A 23,616-nucleotide genomic window follows, 5' to 3' on the forward strand; every position below is an offset into this window, starting at 1 on the left:
TCTAGAAGCAAGAATCATTGATCCAAGAAGTGTCTGCCTCTTTATTTGGTGAAACTTCAAAATAAGTCAGGTGGCCTAGATTTTCCCTCTGATGTGTCAGCCTCTAATTCTGGATACCACCAACCTTCTTCTTTCCAGAACCATCTGAGTATCTTTATTGACATTTAGACCTAAGATCTCTTATATCAGGGACAAATGCTTCATGCCCTGGTGGTCTCTAAGCAGCAGAGCTTCCTAGATTTCACTTTTATGTGCTTCTTCAGGACTGATGATTTGCCTTTATTCCTATTCCACAGTCAGTTCAGGTGCCTTGATAATCAAGCACTCAGTCACATGCTGAGATGGAAACCAAGTTATAAACACTATCGCATTTGATTTGGGCTTTGCTATTCTGCATGGTGATGATATATGAGATTGCTGTGCTGAAGGCGTCAAAGAAATTTTCTGACCTCTTAGGATACGTATTTTACTTGGAAGGATTTCAAAGAAAATCTTTTGAAGATATCCCTGCAGGTGCCTTCAAATTCTTAAGAATTCAACTTCCTATGATGTATAGGATAGAGGAGGATGTGAGGAAGCTATAGGTCCCTCTGTTGGGATCCTAGAGGTTTTATATTGTAAATTGGAATATGGATCTATGAAGATTTGGAATAATTTGGGCCCACATTTCTGGAGTAAGCATAATTTAACAAAAAGATTCTTGAGGGAATGTTTGAATTTTGGCACTCACTCTTAAAAAGTTTTGTCTCTCTAACATATAAGAAACATGGGCAGATTCCCACTTTATTTTATGACCTAATCAGTGTTGTTAGAAAGAAACCTGGTTATGTTAGTGCTGCATCCAGAGAAAAGTCAAAAGAGATTATGTTTATGTCACAGGCCTGTAATGGCTGGTTCTAGGCCACCAAATCCATAGTTAGAATATGATTCCTGGGTGAATCCAAAGATACACTCAGCTTTTTGACTGTGTGATAGTGTGATGGTTATGCTTTGATTATACAAAAACTTTTGACGCCCATAAATACATTCAACTCACTTTTATTACTGCATTTAACAAACACAATCATTTGTATAAGAATGTGATGATTAATTACTTTTCTTCCTATTGCACCCATTTCCCTGATAACAAAAACCTGCTAAAATTTTGCACCTTGTTACTTTTAATGTCATCTTGTGTAATTTGAAATTATATTTTCAACTGGGTACATGGATGAGTTGTTTAGAAATGATATGTTTGAAGGATAAACTTGAAGTCAGTGAAAATATGACAGATACTGAGGGAAATTCAGAATCCTTTAATGTTGATTTGATCCTCAGCTTCCCAACAAAGAATGCAACAGAAAAGATGATACCAGTATGGAAATTAAATTAGTTAATCTGTAAGGGATAGAAATAAATATTAAAAACATAGATTCTATTAAATGTTTGTTTAAAATATGGTACTCAAAAGTACTGTATAAATTGGCACAACCCTGGGATTAGATTTAGGATTTTTGCAATTTTGTGGTAAATTGTGCACACACTTCAGGAAAAATGAAGCAATTATAGAAAACATGACTTCAAAAAGCTATTTTTTGATGGGCAATGGCTTTCTGTTCCTGTTTAACTTCTAATTGGCTGATATGTAAGAATATTAATGTGTTTTTAAAAATTACTTTAATATAAAGTATAACTTAAGTATTTATAAGTGTTAAAACATAGAAACATAAAAGAATGTACAACTCAAACATCTGTGTAACTACCATCTTGTCTCGCACTCCAGAAAACCCTCCTGTGCTCACTCCCAGTCACTACACTTTCCCCGCTCCCCAAAGGATCTCTAGCCTGTCTTATACTGGGTGTTTCATCCAGTTTTTGAACTTTGAATAAATGAAGTCCTACAGGAGGTATTTGTTTGTGTCTTGCTCTGTTGCTCAATATTGTGTTAGTAGGATCCACCAATGTTTTTGGCTGTAGCTTTGGTTTATTCATTTTCATTGTTGTATAGTATTTATTTACTTGTATATACCATGCATTGTACTATTGATGGACATTTAGATCATTTACATTTTGAAGCTAGTATGAATAATGTTTCTGTGAACATTTTTGTATGTTTCTTGGTATACAAGTACATTTCTCATACCCTGAAATTATTTATTGCTGAATTGTAGGATATGCATATTTTCAACTTGAGTCGATAATGCCAAACAATTTTCCAAAGCAGGGTATATATTTACACTTTCATGTAAGCCCAGGAAAGCCCTGGGCTTTCATTAGCCCAGGAAAGTATGAGGGCTAATGTTTTATATTCTTCTCAATGTTTGGCAATTTCATTCTTTTAACATTAGCCATTCTGGTAAGGTGTGTAATGGCATGTCATTGTTTTAATTTACATTTCTTGATTAGTGATGTGGTTGAGCAACTTTGCATGTCTTTTTTGGCCATTTGGATAGCCTCTTCAATGAAGTACCTATCTAAGTCTTTTTTTTTCTTTTTCTGGATAGTTTATTTTTTTACTGAATTGTATAAGTTCTTTATATATTATGGACATAAGTCTTTTGTTGTGTTTATATGTTTCAAATATCTTCTCACTTTTGTGGTTTGTCTTTTCACTGCCTTAATGGTGTCTTTTGATGTGTTTACAGATCCAAAAAGAGGCTGCTAAGAGACTGAGATCTTTATTCTCTAGTGCACTTATCTCTACACTATTATTTATATCTGTTGTGTTTTAGTAAATATAAAAACAGACCCTTATCTTGATCTGCCATTTTCTTGACTATGGTTTGTCCTTCAATGCTCTATGTTCTCAGTTATCTTCTTAAAAATAGGTAAAATACCTATAAACATGGGAGAAATATTGATGCTTATAAAATTCTTTCTGATTTGGATGGTACTGTAATTTACATGAATGGTCATACAATTTAAAAATTCATAGACATGAACAAATAGTCACTGAATAACACATTTTAAACATTTGCTGTATTGAAACATACTCTGACTGCTTGTTTAAGATGTTAAAGGTATGTTGGTAGGATGATTGTGAAAAGACTTTTGTGAGCATAACCTAATACCTATAAAGTCAATTCTACTTTAAAGATGAAAAGCCAGATACAGAAAGCCATATGTCATTTTGACCCATATAAAATAACACTTTTCCTTGAATAGGTAATTCCACTTGAATGAATCATAATTTCCTATACTATTTCTGTTATCATTGTATCTTAGAGAAGTCTTTTAAAAACCTGCTACCATACCTCAGACTTTCAAGTTCTCATTATTTATAACTGTGAGGGTCTTCTTTCCTCATGTTTATTTTATGATTAGTATTTTAAAGGTGTGTAGTGAGTGATCCTCAAGCTTTATTAGGAAAATATTAATAAATCTTAAATATAAGGTTCATGCACACAATTGAATTTTTTTGGGGATGGATGCATGATATTACAGATATCCAGTTACTGATGTGACGTAAACTGAAAACAGTCAGTCACTGAAAACAGTAATGAGAGAAAATGTTTCCAAAAAATGAGGAATACAACAACAAAAAGAAAAAAGAATAATAAAGAAAAATACAGTTTAAGGGACCTTTGGGACAGCATCAGCGTAACAGTCACATGATAGGAGTACCAGAAGGAAAAAGAGGGCCCAAGGGATTGAGAACCTATTTGAAGAAATAATGACTGAAAACTTCCCTAAGTTGGTGACGGAAATAGACATACAAACTCAGGAAGCACAGAGAACCCCAAGCAAGATGAACCCAAATAGCCCCATACCAAGACACGTTATAATTCAAATGATAAAGATTAAAGACAAAGAGAGAATTCTAAAAGCAGTGAGAGAGGGACAATTAGTTATTTCCATGGGAGCCCCCACAAGACTATCAGTTGATTTCTCAACATAAATTCTGCAGGCCAGAAGAGATTGGCAGGAAATATTCAACGTGATGAAAAACAAGGGCCTACAACCAAGGCTATTCTATCCAGCAAGGCTATCATTTAAAATTGAAGGAAAGATAAAGACCTTTCCAGATAAGAAGAAGCTAAAGGAATTGATCACCACCAAACCAGTATTACAAGAAATGTTAAGAGGAATTCTTTAAGAAGAAGGGGGAAAACAACCAAACAAATGAAGATCAAAAATAGGAATAACAAAATGGCAATAACTATGTACCTATCAATAATCACTTTAAATGTGAATGGATTACATGATACGATAGAAAGATATAGGGTAGCTGAATGGATAAGAAAACAAGACCCAGACATATGCTGTCTACAAGAAACCCACCTCAGATCTAAAGACACACATAGACTGAAAGTAAGGGAATGGAAAAAGATACTTCACGCAAATGGAAATGAGAAAAAGCTGGGGTAGTAATACTTATATCGGACAAAATAAACTTCAAAATGAAGACTATAATAAGAGACAAAGAAAGGAATTATGTAGTGATAAAAGGACCAATCCAATAAGAGGACATAACCCTAGTAAACATCTGTGCTCCTAACAAAGGAGCACCTAAACATATAAAACAAATATTGACTGACATAAAGGCAGAGATTGACAGTGACACAATCGTGGTAGCAGAATTTAACACCCCACTGATACCAATTGACATATCTAGACAGAAAATCAACAAGGAAATAGTGGCCTTAAATGACACACTAGACCAATTGGATTTAATTGATACTTTTAGAGCATTTCACCCAAAGCATCAGAATATACATTCTTTTCAAGTGCATGTGGAACCCTTTCCAAGATAGACCACCTGTTAGGCCACAAAACAAGTCTCAATAAATTTAAAAAGATTGAAATCATATCAAGAGTGTTCTCTGACCACAATGGTATGAAAGTAGAAATCAATTACAAGAAAAAAAGAAAGAAAGAAAAACACACAAACACATAGAAACTAAATAACGTGCTACTAAATAATGAATGAGCCAACAATGAGATCAAAGAAGACATCAAAAGATACCATGAGACAAACAAAAATTAAAACACAATGATTGAAAAATCTATGAAATACAGTAAAAGAAGCTCTAAGAGGGAAATTCATAGCAGTTCAAGCCTACCTACCTCAAGAAAAAAGAAAAATTTCAAATAAACAGTCTAACTTTACACCTAAGGGCAACTGGAGAAAGAACAGCAAACAAAGCCCAAAGTGAGTACAAGGAAGGAAATAATAAAGATCAGAGCGGAAATAAATGAAAGAGGCTAAAAAAATACAAAAGATCAATGAAACCAAGCTAGTTTTTTTTTTTTTTTATTAGTTTTAGGTGTTCAAAACAATGTAATAGTTAGACATTTCACCCCTCACAAAGTGATAACCCCCTCCCCCAATCTGTTATCCCTCTGACGTCATATATAGCTGTTACAATTCTATTGACACTATTTCCTATTCTGTACTTCATATCCTGTGACTATATATATATATTAAATTATAGTTGACAATCAATATTATTCAGCTTCAGCTTTAGGTGTACAGTGCAGTGGTCAGGCATCTACACCGTCCATGATGTATTCTCCTTAATAAGACAAGTGCTTACCTGACACTCCATGAAGTTTTATTGATTATACATTATTGATTATATCCCCCAGACTGTCTTTCGTATCCCCATGGCATGTTGATTTGAACACCAACTTGTGCTTTCCAATCCCCTCACCTTCTCCTTCATCCCCCTCCCCCTCCCAACTAGCAACCATCGGGTTTTTCTCTATGTCTCCGAGGATATTTCTGTTTAGTTTGAAGAGCTGTTTTTTAAAAAAGATAAAGAAAATTGACAAACCTTTAACCAGACTCATCAAGAATAAAAGAGAGGACCCAAATAAATAAAATCAAAAATGAAAGAAAAGTGACAGTGGACACAACAGAAATACCAAAAATTTTAAGAAAATACTATGAGCAATAAATTGGACAATCTGGAAGAAATGGATAAATTGGAAAATCTGGAAGAAATGGATAAAAGCATACAATCTTCCAAGGCTGAGTCAGGAAGAAACAGAAAATTTGAACTGACCAATTACTACTAATAAAATCAAATCAGTAATGCACAAGCTCCCCACAAACAGAAGTCCTGGATGAGGTGGCTTCACAGGTAAATTTTACCATTCAAAAAGAATTAACACCTATTCTTCTCAAACTACTCCAGAAAATTTAAGAGGAGCTCATTTAAATAGAGCTCATAAAATGAGCTCATCCCAACCTCATTATACGAGGCCAGGATTACCCTGATTTCAAAAGCAGACAAAGACATTACAAAAAAGAAAACTATAGGCTGATATCTCTAACGAACATAGATGTAAATATCCTCAACAAAATATTGGCAAACCCAATTCAATTCAGCAATATGTTAAAAGGATCATACACCATGATCAAGTGGGATTCATTCCTGGTATGCAAGGTTGGTTCAATATCCATAAATCAATTAACGTGATATACCACATAAACAAAATGAAAAATAAAATATCATATGGTTATATCAATAGATGCAGAAAAATGTTTGACAAAATCCATCATCCATTTATGATTAAAAACTCTCAGCAAAGTAAGAATAGAGGGAACATATCTCAACATAATAAAGGAAATATATGAGAAACCTGCAGTTAACATTATTCTCAGTGCTAAAAAGCTAAAAACTTTCTCCTTAAGGTCAGGAACAAGACAATGATGTCCGCTTTCACCACCTTTATTCAACATAGTACTGGAAGTTCTAGCCACAGCAATCAGACAAGAAAAAGAAATAAAAGACATCCAAATGGGAAAGGAAAATGTAAAACTGTAATTATTTGCAGATGACATGACCTTAGATGTAGAGAACCCCAAAGACTGTACCAAAATAAAACAAAACAAAATACCTATTAAAACTGATAAATGAATCTAATAAAGTAGCAGGATGCAAAATTAATTTTCAGAAATCAGTTGCATTTTTATATACAATAATGAACTATCAGAAAGAGAAATTAAGAAAATAATCCCATTTACAACTACATAAGAAAAGTACCTAGGAATAAATTTAACCAAGAAAGTAAAAGCCCTGTGCTCAGAAAAGTATAAGACATTGAAGAGACAAATTGAGGAAGATATAATATGAGGTGTGATCAAAAGGTATGGTGAATGTTTTTAAAAAAAATTATTACAATAAAAGACACATTGCTATTATTGACCCTCATAATAATCCTCTTCATTTCAAACACACTTATCCCATTGTTCTTGCCACTTTCTGAGGCAGTTCTGGAAGTCCTCTTTTATTGAGTGTCTTTAGTGGTGCTGTTGTGGCTGCCTTGATGTCCTGAATCAATTCAAAACATTTTTATTTCATGGTCATTTTGACTTTGGGGAAGAGCCAGAAATCACATGGGACCAGATCCCGTGAATAAGGTGAACGAGGACCACCATAATGTTTTTATTTGACAGAATTTGCCATACCAGAAGCGATGTGTGACATGGAGTGTTGTCATTATGGAGGAAGTAAAGACACTCATGAAAGAAGACTTCCAGAACTGCCTCAGAAAGTGGCAAGAATGATGGGATAAGTGTGTTTGAAGTGAAGTGCAGTGTTTTGAGGGGGGTTAATGGTAATGTGTCTTTTATTGTAATACATTTTTTAAGTTTAAACATTCACCATATTTTTTGATCACACCTCGTAAATGGATACATATACCATGCTCATGAATAGGAAGAATTAATGTAGTTAAAATGTCCATATTACCTAAACAATCTATAGATTCAATGCAATATATAGATTCTATGATAAGGATCAACATACCAATGGCATTTTTCAAAATTTATATAGAATTTTCTTAAAATTTATAGAGAACCATCTGATAAAAGATCCCAAATAGCCATGGCGATCCTGAGACAAAAGAACAAAGCTGGTGGTATCACTCTACCTGATATCAAATCCAGGCCATAGTAATCAAAACAGCATGGTACTAGCATAAAAATAGATACATAGATCAATGGAACAGACTAGGGAGCCCAGAAATAAATCATTTAATATATGACAAAGGAAGCAAGAATTTCACTGGGATATGACAGTCAGTTCAATATATGGTGCTGGAAAATATGAAGAGATACATGCAAAAAAAAATGAAAATGGACCACCTACTTATGTCATATATAGGAATAAACTGAAAATGGTTTAAATACTTAAATGTGAGACCCAAAATGATAAAACTCCTACAAGAAAATATAGGAAGTAAACTTTCAGATATTACCTTCAGTAATATTTCTGGTATATCTTTCCTCAGGCAAGGGAAACAAAAGAAAAAAATAACCAAATTAGACTACATCAAACTGAAAAGTTATTGACCAGCCAAGGAAACAATTAACAAAACAAAAAGACATTCTACTGAATGGGAGAAGATGCCAAGTATCAGATGCCAATGATACATCTGATAAGGGGTTAATATCCAAAATTTATAAAAACCTCATACAACTCAACACCAAAAAATCCAAACAATACAATTTAAAAAATGGGCAGAGGAGAGGACCTGAACAGACATTTCTCCAAAGAGAACATACAGATGGCCAGTAGACATGAAAAGATGCTCAACGTCTCTAATCATCAGAGAAATGCAAATAAAAGCCATAATGAGATATCACCTCACACCTGTCAGAAGGGTCATCATCAATAAATTAACAAACAGCAAGTGCTGGCAAGGTTGTGGAGAAAAGGGAACTCTCATGCACTGTTGGTGGGATTGCAAATTGGTGCAGCCACTGTGGAAAGCAGTAAAGAGATTCCTAAAAAATTAAAAATAGAAATAACTTATGACCCAGCAGTTCCACTCTTGGGTATTTATCCAAAGAAATCTAAAACACTAATTTGAAAAGATATATGTACCTCTATTTTATTGCAACAGAATTCACAATAGCTAAAATATGGAGACAATGAAATGTCCAGCAATAGATGATTGGATAAAGAAGATGTGATGGAGTATTACTCTACATTACATATATATGATGGAATATTACTCTAAAAAAGGAATGACACCTGACCATTTGCAACAGTATGGATGGACCTAGAGGATATTATGCTAAGTGAAATAATCCAGAAAGAGAAAGACAAATACCATATGATTTCACTTATATGTGGAATCTAAAGAACAAAATAAATGAACATACAAAACAGAAATACACTCATAGATACAGAGAACAAACTGATGATTGCTAGATGGGAGGGGGGTTGGGGAGTGGGTGAGAAAGGTGAAGGGATTAAAAAGTACAAATTGATAGTTACAAAGTAGTCACAGGAATGTGAAATACAATATGGGAAATATAGTCAATAATATTGTAAAAACTATATATAATGTCAGATGGATACTAGACTTATCGGAGGGGGGACCACTTCATAAATTATATAAATGCCTAATCACTACCCTGTACACCTGAAACTAATATAAAATAATACTAAATGTCAACTATACTCTAAAAAACATATAGTTATGGAATGTACAGTGCAGTTCAGGGAATATAGTCAATGGTATTCCAATAGCTACGTACAGCATCAGAGGGGTAGTAGACTTGTTGGGGTTATCACTTTGTGAGGTGTGTAAGTGTCTAATCATTATGTTGTTTTGTACACCTGGAACTAATAGTAAAAAAGTAAAATAAGTTTTAAATCTAAAAAACACAAAAACAAAACACACATGTGAGGAACATAATACCCATGTTGAAGCAGGGCTGCTCTTGGATTTGGTTGTTGACAAGCAAGCGAGTGGTTAGAATAGGTTGTCATGTAACACAAAATGTCTCTCTGCTCACACTGGGTAGGTCCAATGGAAAGATTTAATTGATTTTTTAGTATAACTCTAAAATTGCAGTTTATGATGTTCTTTTTTTTGTGTGGCTACTCAAAATACTGATTTTTTAATTTTTGTCCAGAACAACGAGCCACAAAAGTAACAGACTAATTAGAAGTATTTCACTTGACTCTGATCAAACAATCACGTTTAGTAGATGTTAGATAACTATCTCCCAGATAGTATAATTTTAGAAAAAAGATAACATAAGGTTCTTATTTCAGATAAACGAAATCAGAAATGTCTATGTAGCACTGTTGATTTTCTTAAGTACATCTGATATTTATAGGAATTCATCAGTCTCATTTCAAAATAACCATTTATGTTTCATTCAGGAAATTGGCATTGAGGAGGTAGTGAAGCACAAGACTTGGCTATTGACTCAATTCTTGTTCATGTTGCTGTAAAATTTAGTTTGACAAGCTTCTTAAAATATTTGGTAATAAAACTAAATCTCATGTTATTAACATTCTAACAAAGAAATACCTTACTAATGCTTGAGGCAAATATGCTGTATAAATGTAGATTCTTTTTCCTCTTTCTTATAATTTCTTAAATATATGCAATCATGTATAAGATATAGTGCTGTATATTGGTGAGAACAATTATCATTCAAAAACTGAGATGCTCGATTTTTTAAGACTTTAATTTTTAGAGCAGTTATAGGTTTATAACAAAATTGAGAGAAAGGTACAGAGATTTCCCATGTACCCTCTGTCCCCACACATGCAGAGCCTCCCCCATTACCAACGTCTCTCATGGTGCATTTCTTACCAAGAATGAGCCTATATGGACACATCATAATCACCCCAAAGCCCATAGTTTACCTTAGGGCTCACTCTTGGTGTTTTAATTCTATGGGTTTGTACAAATGTGTAATGACATATATCCATAATTATAATATCATACAAAATATGTTTTTAATGCCCTGAAAATTCTTTATGCTCAGCCTTTTTATCCCCCTCCCCACCCAAGGACTGATCTTTTTACTCTCTCCATAGTTTTGCCTTTTCCAGAATGTTATATAGTTGGAATAAAACAGTATGTAGCTTTTTCAGATTGGCTTCTTTTACTTAGTAATATGCATTTGTGGTTTCTTCATGTATTTTTATGGCTTGATTCATTTCCTTCTAATGCTGAACCATATTTCATTGTCTGAATGTACCACAGTTTATTTATCCATTCATTTACTGAAGAACATCTCTGTTGCTTCCAAGATTGGCTAATTATGAACAAAGCTGCTATGAACATCTGTGTTCAGGTTATTGTATGGACATAAGTTTTCAACTCTTTTGGGTAAATACCAAGGAGTGTGATTGCTGGATCATATGGTAAAAGTATGTTTAGTTTTATAAGAAACCACTAAACTGTCTTCCAAAAGTGGTTGTATCATTTTGCATTACCTCCAGCAATGTATGAAAGTTGCTGTTGCTCCGTATCCTCACCAACTGCATAAAAAAAGTACCTAGGAATAAATTTAACTAGGAAAGTAAAAGCCCTGTATTCAGAAAAGTATAGTCTTTTGAAGAGACAAATTAAGGAAGATACAAATATGAGTTATGATAAAAAAATACAGTGAATGTTTAAATTAAAAAAAAAATTATCACAGTAAAAGACACATTGCCATTAATCCCCCCTCAAAATAGTCCTCGTTGCTTCAAACACACTTATCCCTTCGTTCTTGCCACTTTCTGAAGCAGTTCTGGAAGTCTTCTTTTGTGAGTGTCTTTAGTTGTGCTGTTGTGGCTGCCTCGATGTCCTGAATCAATTCAAAACATTTTCCTTTCATGGTCATTTTGACTTTGGGGAAGAGCCAGAAGTCACACGGTGCCTGATCTGGTGAATAAGGTGGATGACACTCATGAAAGAGGACTTCTAGAACTGCTTCAGAAAGTGCAAGAATGATGGGATAAATGTGTTTGTAGCGAGGGGCAGTATATAATTCATAAAATGATAAATTGGAATTATCAACATTTAAAACTTCTACTCCATGAAAGACACTGTTAAAAAATGTGAAGACCAGCTACAGACAGGGAGGAAAGAAAATATGTGCAAACCACATGTTCGACAAAGACGTTTTGTATCCAGAATATATAAAGAACTCTCAAAACTCAAGAGTAAAGAAACAACCAACGCGGTTAAAAATGGGCAAAATATTTCAGCAGACACTTCATCCAAGAAGACAAATGGATGACAAGTAAACACATGAAATATTGTCAACAGTAGCCATCAGAGAAATATGAACACCATAGCGAGCTATCACTACATAGAATGGCGAAGGAACAGTTGATAATACCAGGTGCTGGTGAGCATGGAGAGCAACTGCAGCTCTCATGCATTGCTGCTGGGAAGGCAGAAGAGTACAGATGCTGTGGAAAGCAGGTGGGCAGTGTCTTATAAAGTTCTACTAACCATTTAACCTAGCAATCGTACTCCTAGAGAAATAAAAACTTATGTTCAACAGAAAAACCTGTGCAAGAATACTTATAACAATTCTATTCAAAAGTGCCCCAAACTGGACACAACCTAAATATCCTTCAACAGATGGATGGATAAACAAACTGTGGTACATTTCTACAATGGACTATTACTCAGCAATAAAAACAACGAACTGCTGGTACACTCAATGACCCAGATAAACCTCAAAATCTTGAAGGAGTTATGTTAAGTGAATAACGACAGACTCGAAAAGTTATTTTTCTGTTTATGTGACATTCTAGAAAAGGCAAAACTGTAAGCAGTGAAGACCAGTAGTGGTTGCCAGGGGTTAGTGGGGTGTGTGTGGGTGTCACTATAAAGAAGCATCACAAGGGAGTTCTTTGTTGAATTATATTCAGCATAGTTTTAGTGTAAGTAAATTTTAATCATGATCTACTATATTACCATAAAATATAGCATATTTGTTGAGAGATGTGAGTGTGTGTGTGATAAGTAGAATTTCCATGAGTGTTACAAATAATCCAAAATAATCATCACATTCGATTATATTTTTAATACTTTGTATACATTATATGTTTACCTTTGACGTATTTGTGCTCCCAAATTATGCTAGACTTAATGTAAAGCTAAACTTAGTTTTAATGTCCCAAGATTACTTTAGATGAGTGTTGCGGTGGGGGCAGGGGAGGTGTGAGTTTGGCGTGGTGATGTAGGCGGTGACATTTTAAGCTGGAAGTCACGGTAATGCATGTTCATGTCTCTGATTCTCCTTAGACACCCCGTCCCAGCGGGTGCAGTTTATTCTTGGCACTGAGGATGACGATGAGGAGCACATTCCTCACGACCTCTTCACAGAGCTGGATGAGATTTGCTGGCGGGAAGGGGAGGATGCTGAGTGGCGAGAGACAGCCAGGTGAGGATTTTTGTGGAAAGGTGAATGTATGCTAAAGAATTTTCGTGCTATTAGAAACACAGATTTGTAAGTCCACGGTTTTTCAAACATCCATGAAGGCTGCTGATTTCTGAAATTTGCTCATCTGGCCTGGGCACAGCCTATAATAGGATATGGGTCAGAATGAATATGAAGGCAGTAATTATAGTAAATAGTGATGCAGAACCAGCAGCAGCTGCAGTGTTAGAGACAAACAGTAGCATAATTTGTGTGTCATCAGGAAAACAATAGAAATCTAAAAGCAATTTATTTCTATCTTTTCAATTGCTGGCTTGTGTCCAAGCTAGTGATACTATGTGATAAGTTGAGTGTGGGGATTTTTAAAAGAAAGGGCAAGCATCATAAGAGGCTTTAGGTATTTGGTGAGGATAAAAATATTTTGTAATGTGTTTCTAGGATATGTATACATTTATATATAATGGTTTTTCCAAATAACTTAAAAAATTTTTTTTCTGTCATTTGTGATTAATATTTCTGTATTGCCATATAGTTGGTGAATTGCTGTGAAAAGGTAATAAACACAGTTTTGCTTTTACTTCTTATTTATTCTTATTCATTTGCTCATTTATGCAACAAGTATTTATGAAGTATCTATTATGTGCCAGGTACAGTGGCTAGAGAACATTAACGACAACAAAAATCTTAGAATCTGCCTTTAGCAATCTCACAGTCTCATTTAGACAAGTGGATGAAGTTGCAAATGGTCTATAATGAATGCTGTGTTACAGGTGTGCACAAGAGCTGTGGCCACACCGAGGACTGTCACCTACCCTCTGCTTCCCAAATTTTAACACAAATACAAATCATGTGGAATTTTGCTGAAATGTAGATTCAACAGGCCTCTGGCCTAGAGAGTCAGGTTCTAACAACCTTCCAGGTGATGTCTCACACCAGTGTTTTTGGTTTGAGGACCACATTTCGAGTAGCAAGGATTTAAACCACAAGGGTGAAGGAGATGGAATCAGAATAACTCCCCAGTATCACTTAATGAAGTATATGGACCATTTTCCAAATTACAGATATAGAACGACATCTTTTTAATGACTGCATTACATTTAGTTATATGGATGAACTTTCATTTATTTATTTAGCCAGGTGATAGGGCTTTAGGTTGTTTAACTTTTTATTTTTATTTTTTGCTGTAATCATTGCTGCAGTGATCATTTACACGTTTGGCACGTTTTAGGTATTGATATAGGGTGGATTTCTAACAATGGAACTTATATGTCAAAGAGAACAGACTTTTTTTTTTAACTTTGGAAGATATTGAAAAATTGCCTTCATAAAATGTTTTGGTAATTTACACTTCCATTAACATTGTATGAGAGTGGTTAGTTTTCTAAAACCCTTGCCACACTAAATCATCAAACTTTACATTTTTTTTCTAATTTTATAGATGAAAAATAAATCTCATAGTTTTATTTTCCATTTCTTTAATTATTAATGAGATTGAACATCTTTTCATATGTTTTTATTTTATTCCTGCGAACTAACTGCTAATTTTCTTTACCTGTTTTATATAAAATCATTCATTAATTTCTGTATTCACCTTTTTTTAATACCTTAAATAAGTGGTATGTTATTTTGTGTGAATTACCTTTTTTAATAAAAAAATCTACATAATTTAAATCAATTTTCCTATGATGATTTCTATTATAGTATTGATTAAATTTGAAATAGTTTTTATATCACCTGGTAAATTTTAAGATTAAGAACCTTCTACGGTATATTTTTCTTTCAAGTGCATCAAAAACTATGTACTTTGGAGTTTTTAAGATACCTAATACGTGCATTATACATAATACATATATTATGTATTTTTTATCCCCCTTTCTTCTGTCCCCCTCCCCCCATTCAAGCCGTTGTTTCTCAGTCTCTTGTTTCTCAGTCTCGGTGTAGGACACAGCTCCCTGGCCCATGCTGGTGTTATGAGCCTTGCGCTCCCCCCGGCTGAGGCAGTCGGTCGCCAGTCGTCAGTTGGCCACTCACAGCGGCTCACAGCAGCTCTTGCTAGCTGTCGGCCACTCAAGGCTGCACACAGCAGCCCAGCTCCATAGAGAGCTGTTGTTCACAATCTTAGCTGTGGAGGGCGCAGCTCACTGGCCCATGTGGGAATCGAACCGCAGACCTCAGCGTTAGGAGCACGGCGCTCCAACAACCTGAGCCACCAGGCCAACCCTATTGTATATTTAAAAAACTCCAAAGTCTTCTTTATTTTATGACCAAAAGCAATATATGGTAATCTTCAGTACAAATTAGTGACATAACTTTTGATATAACTTGTTGATAAGAAATTTAGAATGCAAATCTCCCTGTTTAAGGCTAGAAGTCTCAGTCTTTATCTGGTTATAAGAAAATAGGTGTTCCTGGATGACTTGAAGGAAGGAGATCTGGTGGTTATGATTATTAGACAGCTCTGGCTACTTAGAATCTCTTTAATCTATTGGTGAGACACCTTTTGGAAACATTTCTTTTATATTTCTTCACTCTCATCCTACGTAGTAGAGCTGAGAAGTTAAGTTTGGATCATGTGTTTGGGCATGAGTAACTCCCTCATTCTTAAAATGGTTGGTGATTTTTCAACCTTCTAGATCAAACAGTTATCTGTTCCTTTTAACTAATAACTTCCTTGTAACTTGCCCAATCTCATAAAGCAAGGAAGTGACAGTGCCACACTTAGCATCTAGACCTTCACTCTGTCACAGTTGAACAGGTAAACTTTTATCATGTTGTAATGGGTTGACTTGAACAACATGCTTAACTCAGACTATCAAAATATATTGCTATTTATTTATAAAGAATAAAATAGATGATCCAGTTAAGTATTGGTATTCGTGAATATTATTAGATAGGACCTGTGTTCTTAGCCATGCTTCTGCATGGTGTAGCTGTTTGAGGTTCAGGAAGACATCTGATGAGCAATCAAATAGTAACAGACATTGAAGAGGAGGGTAGATGAATTTTGGCTGAGACACAATACATCAGTGAAGAACAGAATGTATTTATTGAGGACTTAGAAATGTTTTAAAGTGGCAGAAGTAATTTTGTTCTGGTAGCCCTAGTTCATTTAAAAAGGCTAATTTTAGTTAATTCGTGACTCCATCTGATTTTTCAAATGCAGTATAATTCTAATAAATAATTATCATCACCATTTGAAGCACTTCACTCTTTTGATTAGTATTCCAGGGGGGATTAATAATTTTCTACCCTAATAGTAGAAATAAAAAGGTTATATTATCAGCACATTGCACCTGTCAATATATATCACGTATTGAATAATTCATGCCCACTGTGGTTGCCAAGTAAACTTGAGCAAAGTTTTAGATTTTGAGGCTAAATTTTTGAATCATAATTATTTAATAAATGTTTGTGAAAACCAGCTGTTCACTTTTTAAAACCCTAAAAGGAGCCATATGACAAGGCCTAATGAAATCAACACAATTAGAATGTCCTGCTTATAAATAACATACAATGTTATTAATAGAAAACTGAGCAAAGATGCCACAGCTGTGCAATTGTGGAGACAACATGCTTGACTCACTGTGGTTGCCCTTTAAAAATGCTTCCCACAAATAAGCTCAGAAGAGGCAAAGCAGGGGGTCGCAGTTAGGCTTCTGATACATACATGGTAGTGCAGAAAGGATTATCACCTCAAAATGATTTTACTGGTGCTGTGAAGGCATTCAATATTCAAAAATTAGTAAGGGTTCAAGTCATCAAGATTTTTCAGTGCAATGTGACGTGTGAAGGTAATATGGATTAAGAACAGCTAATGTCAATAAACTTTAGGTTTGGGTATATTTCATTTCCCTTTTCCCCTTAAAAAGGCACTTTATGATTACATGTGTTGTTCTCTAGCTCTCACCCTAACCATGTCCCTCCATGTCCCCAACTCTACCCAAAAGAGGATGCTTTCTCCTGAGAATCCATGACTTCCCCCCAAGGCTATAATTTTGGATGCTGTAGTAACTCCTTAACTTCCTATATGAGTAGAATTAGATCATAAAAAATCTTAGGAAAGGTCTACTGAATTAATGGGAATAGAATAAACAGAGTTAATTTCTATGGAAAACATCTATTTCTAATTTGCAAAAGAATTCTATTTTGTAGATTTTCAATATGAGTGTTGTAGAGGAGATTATTATCAAGTTAATCCTCAAAGAATTCATGAAACACCTATATTAGGTTGGTGTTTAGTACAAAGAGATTCCAAAGTGTTAATCATGGATGAAAACAGATCCAGACATACTGAAAGAAATGAAAATAATCTCAGAGTTTAAATCCACCTCTCTCTCATTGAAAATGTCATGCAGTTGGCCTATAATTTTGATTTTTTGCATTGTCCATTGCTTCTTATTCATGCCTGTGAGACTCTTGTTTGCTTTGATTTGCTATTCAAACAAATGTCAGCTGAGTTTATATGAAAACTGGAATAAATTGCAGCACTTTAGGTCATTAACTGCAATCAGGCATTTTGCAACTGACAGTATATTCAGTGACTACAAATCTTGAAACAGGATTTGATGTGTTCCCAGACCTATTAATTTCTATCTCGGAAGTAGGAAATGGAAAGAAAAAAACAGACAAGAGAGATATACTTATGTATTTGTGTATACATAATTTTTAATGCAGTTTTTTAGAATATTCATTTAAATATCTAAAACCCTTTGCCATAATTCTTAAGCTGGCATGAAGTACTAAATCTTGAAATGTTTAGTAACCTGATATTTGTAATTTGTGGGTTCCTTTTTATGAGAAGTATCTTCTGCTTCCTCCTGTAATGCTCCTAAAACCTGTAGCTATATCAAACCATCTGTGCATATAACTTATATTTGGTCATCTTAACTACCAAACTGGTTGGAAATCCCAGAAATGCCATTCTTCTTTTCTAAAAGACCAAGCCCCTAATTTGAAGGAAATTATTCTAAAGGAAGGAATATATCTTTCGGATTTGTTTTTAAAATGTCTTTTCAGATAGACACATACATCAATGGAATAGAATAGGGAACTGAGAAAGACCAACACAAGTACAGCTAACGGAATTTTGACAAAGGACAAAAGCTATTAATGGAGGAAGCATTGCTTTTTCAAAAATTGTTCTGGAACAATTAGACATCTATAGGTAAAAAAAATATAATCACAATGTAAACCTCACAGTATGTATAAGGATTAATTGAAAATAAATCATAAATCTAAATATAAAACAAAAGCTATGAACATTTTAGAGAAAACATAGGAGAAAACCTTCAGGATCTGGGGGTAGACATGATACCTAAAGCACAGTCCATGAAAGAAAATATTCATAAATTGGACTTCACTCAAACTGAAAACTTTTGTGCTATGAGAGCTCCTGGTAAGAGGATGAAAAGACAAGCTACAGACAGAGAAAACATATTTGCAACATATATTTGACAAAAATGTTATATCTAGAACATATAAAGAACTCCCAAAATTCAACAAACAGTATGAAAATATACCAATCAATTAGAAAAATGGGAAAAATACAAATAGACATTTCACCAAAGAGTAGAGATACATGTAGAAAATAACCACAATAAAAGATGTTCAACATCATTAGTTATTAGGGAAATGCAAAATAAAGCCACTATGAAATATTACTGTATACCTAATAGAATAGCTAAAATTTAAAAAATACTCATGAAGCAAATGCTGCTGAGGATGTGAAAACACTGGGTCTATCATCCATTACTGGGATGACTGGAAAATGGTATAGCTACTCTAGAACATAGTTTTCTTATAAAACTAAACATGCATTTCCTATATGATCCAGCAATCACAGTCTTGGGCATTTATCCCAGAGAAATGAAAACTTGTGTTCACACAAAAATGTGAATGTGTATAGCATCTTTATTTGTAACAGCAGCAATCTATAAATAATCCAAAACATGTCAATGGATGAATGGATAAACAAAGTTTGGTACATCCATACAATGGAATACTGCTTAGCAACAAAAAGTAACAAACAGTTAATACATATAGCAATTTGGATGGATCCCAAGGGCATTATGCTTAGTGAAAAGTGTCAATCTCAAAAAATTGTAAACTATATGATTCCATTTATATTACATCCTCAAACTGATAAAAATACAGTGATGAAGAGCAGATCAGTGGTAGATGGGACAGAAACAGGGTGAGGACTGAGAACATAATGATGTAGCAAAAGGGAGTTCCTTTGTGATGATGGACAGTTTTGTATCTTGATTGTAGTGGTGGTTACTGAATCTATGCGTGGGATAAAAATGCATAGAACTGCCCACACACACACACACACACGCACGCACACACACCACACCACATGCATTTTTTCAGGTTTTTTAAAATTTAAAGTTTTACTTTCAAAAGAGCTAAGATAAAATGATATAGACACTTTGTTACTTATTTAATAATCTTCACTGTTACCTTGAAGTATAAAATTTAACTATAATCTCCCTTATAAAAAAGGGTTTGATCATTTTATGTAGAACCCGTAGCCCATGAGTATTTTAAAAATGAATTTATTATTAGTGTTATGACAACTTACAACCAATATTTTCGTGTGGGCCAGTTTATAGATTTACACATAATTAAGAATGTAATTTTTTTAGTAATGTATAAACACTTTTCAGGACTTCTTACTTGAGTAAAATTTTAAATACAACATCTGAGAAGCAATTTTATATATAGGGATGACAGAAAGTACTACAGCTGTACAAATATTAATTGAGAACATTTTCCAATTGAGAGAAATCTGTAGTCCCTTAAACACAATCACACCCTTTCATAACCCTGAGTCTTCTTTACCACCCAACAGACTGGAAACTAGATTTCAAATCTAACAAAGTTCTTCAGTCAAAATAACACCAGCATAAGTGCTGTTGTATAGACTCCCTTCTTTTGTTCTTTTTGCCTGAAAACCACATCATATATGAACAGTATACAAGTTGATAGAAGCCTTAATAAAAGTTGTATCTATTTTCTTGGTGCCATGTCTGGATAAGGTGAAAAGAGGAAAAGAACAGAGAACATTTTTCAACTTGAGATTTGGTCTAGACAAGGATGAAAATCAAATGTTAAATCAGTTGTTTCCAGACATTAACAAAAACTATTTGAGCTGAAAAAGTCCATAAATTAAACCAAAGTAATTGTGTTGTGATGGAAAATGGGCACAGACTCTGGAGAAAAATAACAATGACTTGGAATTGATGCTGGTTTGACAAGGTCACTGGCTAGGTGGTCTTGGACAAGTTTTTCATGTATTGAATTTGTCTCATCATTTTACAGATGAGAAAAATGTGTTCCAGAGAAATTCAAAGATTTTCTTTCCTTTGGTCACAAGGCAATTTAGCTATAGAATAGGGACAAAACCTAGACTTCTTTTTATTCCCAACTAGTCCAAGACACTTTCCACAATACTGTCCCATCTCAGATCTGCCAAGAGGTGCATCCTTTGAGAGATTGACATTCATAATGGGACCGTGGCCTTAACGTTTATACCTGGCAAGAAATACTAATTTTTAGATATGTATTAAAATCATACTTACTTTCATCATTCATTTTAATTTCAAATTTTGATGCTGGTATGAATAGCTAAACTGGTGATCTGTGTCAGTTGGGACAGGCTGAATTATGTTAGAGAAAAATATCCTGCAGTCTCAATGGCTTAAAATCACATGGCTTTATATGGCCTATGATACATGTCCATCACAGATCAGTGGAGGCTGTGCATATCTGTTCATTGTAGTTACTGAGAGGTCTCAGCTGGTAGAGCGGCCTTCATCTTGAGCATTTCTGGTGGCCACATTGCGGAAAAAGACAGCTCCAGAGTGTCTTATTCTGGCCATTAAATACCCCAGCCTGGAAGTGACACATGTAATTCCTGCTCACAATTTATCGTCCAGAGCTAGTCAACAGTCACATGCCCTTACCCAGTTAGAAGGGAGCTAAGGTAGTGACATCCTCTTCTTCACTAGGAAAAGAGAGAGAAGTAATTATAGTTGGTAAACAGTACTATGACTATCACATGATTTATGAGGTATTAGGGCCCTGTTAAGGATTGAAAAACATTAAACATCACTAATATGAAAAGTTTCCAACTGTGTAGATCAAAATATGCTATAAAATTGGCAACACCAAAGAGTACTGTCAGTGATTTGGGGCTTAAATGTAAGTGTTTTTGACTTTCAGGTGTTTTATACATTTATGATAGGCAGAGTTAGTCTTTCGTATCTGTAAACTTTCAGCAGGCACAGCTATTCTTCCCTGTTGGTTTTCTTTTCACTTCCCGAAAACTTTTTGCTCCCTGAACACTGAGGACAAATCCATAACTTTCTTTATCTTTCTTGGAACTCTGCACGTCAGTCATTCTGACTAGCCCTTTGGGTTAGTTATTTTTGGCTGATCCACTGTTTCCCTAACTAGTAACTGCAATATATTTGTTCTCTGTTGGAATTGGAACGTTTGATTATATAAAACAGTAATATAATATCATATAGAGAATTTGAGTGATCTTGCATGGAGAGAGGAAGTTAGGGCAAAAATGACTAAGGCGAAAAAGAATGAGGAAAATGGTGGGGGGTGGGGAAGGAAAGGTAATTTATGCTAGGATTTATTAGAAATTGTGGAATTAAATTGGTTATCTATTAGGATTAGAGGGCAAGTCCCTAAAAGAATAAGAGAGTTAGAGTTTGTGCCAGAGCAGTAAAATCATTGGTTTCTCTCTATTCCTTCCATTTATCTTACTTAGACACAATCTCAGATATTGCTCTTCATTTCACTCCAAGAAAGCAGTGGTTTGTCATTTTGTACCGTGATACCAAGGTTCTTCCCCATTCTCCATCCCTGGGAGGAAGGCTCAGGCAATGGGGCCCCAGCTCAGTTCTCAGTTTAGTCCTTGGAGGTGACTGCAATCACTTGATTTTATCCAAACAGACCTAATAAATATTTTTCTTATACAACAGGCCCCAAGTTATACTAGCCTTCCTAATCAAATAAAAAAATTATTGAGACTCAAATATTCAGTGTTAAGACCTCACTCTAAAGAAAAATAAGTATTCTTTTATTTTCTGTTGTATCTGTTTTAATGACCATTCTTTTGCCGTGAGGTATACTCTCTTTTGTAGTTCTCCTACAGATTCACTGTGACCATGGATTAACATTTATATTGACATACTTTTCAGAGCTAGACAAACCAATAAAAATGATATATGAGATGATATATGAGTTTTTTCCAACGTATCTTTCAATGACAAAAAGAATATTTTGTTAAATGGAATTAAAATGAAAACTGAATGACTTGGGCTACCTTTAATGTACTTCCAAAACCCATGAAACCAAAAGGCAATGTGAATATCTTTCTATGTCTACCTTTTATTATTTGGGTAAAGGATCATAGATGTACAATGAAATATACAATGTGCTGATGATATTTATTTGCATAGGTGGTTGAAGTTTGAAGAAGATGTGGAAGATGGAGGGGAGCGGTGGAGCAAGCCTTATGTGGCTACTCTTTCACTGCACAGCTTATTCGAGTTGAGAAGTTGTATTCTGAATGGAACTGTGCTGCTGGACATGCATGCTAACACTTTAGAAGAAATTGCAGGTATGTCTCTTTCTTCCCCCCTTAGCCTATTTCACTCTTATGGCTACAGCTGAGTTTTGTTATTACCTTTTCCTTATGATTCTATACATGCATAACCTTTGGAAAATAAATTCTCGTGATCAGCATATGAGACCTTAAAAAAAAAAAGTTTATTGGTTGTTAGCAAAATCCCATAATGTAAGGCTAAGAAATTGAATGTTACTTTCTGTGATACCTGAATCTGGATATATATTTACTTCCTGAGGTTAGGGAAGATTTCAGGCATTATTTTTTCAAATAAGTTTTCTGCTCTTTTCTCTCCTTTTTCTCCTTCTGGGACCCCTACGGTGTGAATATTAGTACACTTGATGTTGTCCCAGAGGTCCCTTAATTTAACCTTTATTAAGAAAATTCTTTTTTCTCTTTGCTGTTTTGATTGGGTGATTTCTACATTTCTGCCCCCAGACTGCTGATCAGTGCTTTTACATCATGTAGTCGGCTATTGATTCCCTGTGGTGTAGTTTTCATTTCATTCATTGTATTTTTTAGCTTTGATTGCTTCTTCCTTATGTTTTCTAACCCTTTGATGAAGTTCTCACTGTGTTCCTCCAGTCTTTTACTGAGTCTGATGAACAGTTTTATGACCTTTACTTTAAACTCTTTATAAGGTAAATTACTTACCTCGGTTTCATTACAATTCCTTTTGGGAAGGGGTGTTCCATCTTGTTCCTTCATATGGAATATATCCCCTTTTCTCCTCTTTTTGTTTGACTTTCTGTGTTTCTGTGCGTGAGACAAAACAACTACCTCTTCCAGTGCTGAAGGAGTGGCCTTGTGTAGGAACGACTTCTGTGTAGACTGCATATGCCAGGCC

At 34.6% G+C, this 23,616-nt stretch overlaps 1 protein-coding gene across 16 annotated transcripts in view; it reads left to right on the forward strand.

The window, feature by feature from the left end:
* The window catches only part of SLC4A10 (solute carrier family 4 member 10), a 255,985-nt gene that overhangs the window by 121,107 nt on the left and 111,262 nt on the right, over positions 1 to 23,616 (forward strand). For all 16 annotated transcript variants that reach the window (XM_074337110.1, XM_074337115.1, XM_074337114.1 and 13 more), the window contains exons 4-5: positions 12,988 to 13,126; positions 22,603 to 22,763. In XM_074337110.1, coding sequence (XP_074193211.1) covers positions 12,988 to 13,126; positions 22,603 to 22,763 — 300 coding nt within the window. The remainder of the gene's footprint in view (positions 1 to 12,987; positions 13,127 to 22,602; positions 22,764 to 23,616) is intronic.

Source organism: Rhinolophus sinicus, linkage group LG01 (assembly GCF_036562045.2).
Source record: "Rhinolophus sinicus isolate RSC01 linkage group LG01, ASM3656204v1, whole genome shotgun sequence".
Lineage (NCBI taxonomy): Eukaryota > Metazoa > Chordata > Mammalia > Chiroptera > Rhinolophidae > Rhinolophus > Rhinolophus sinicus.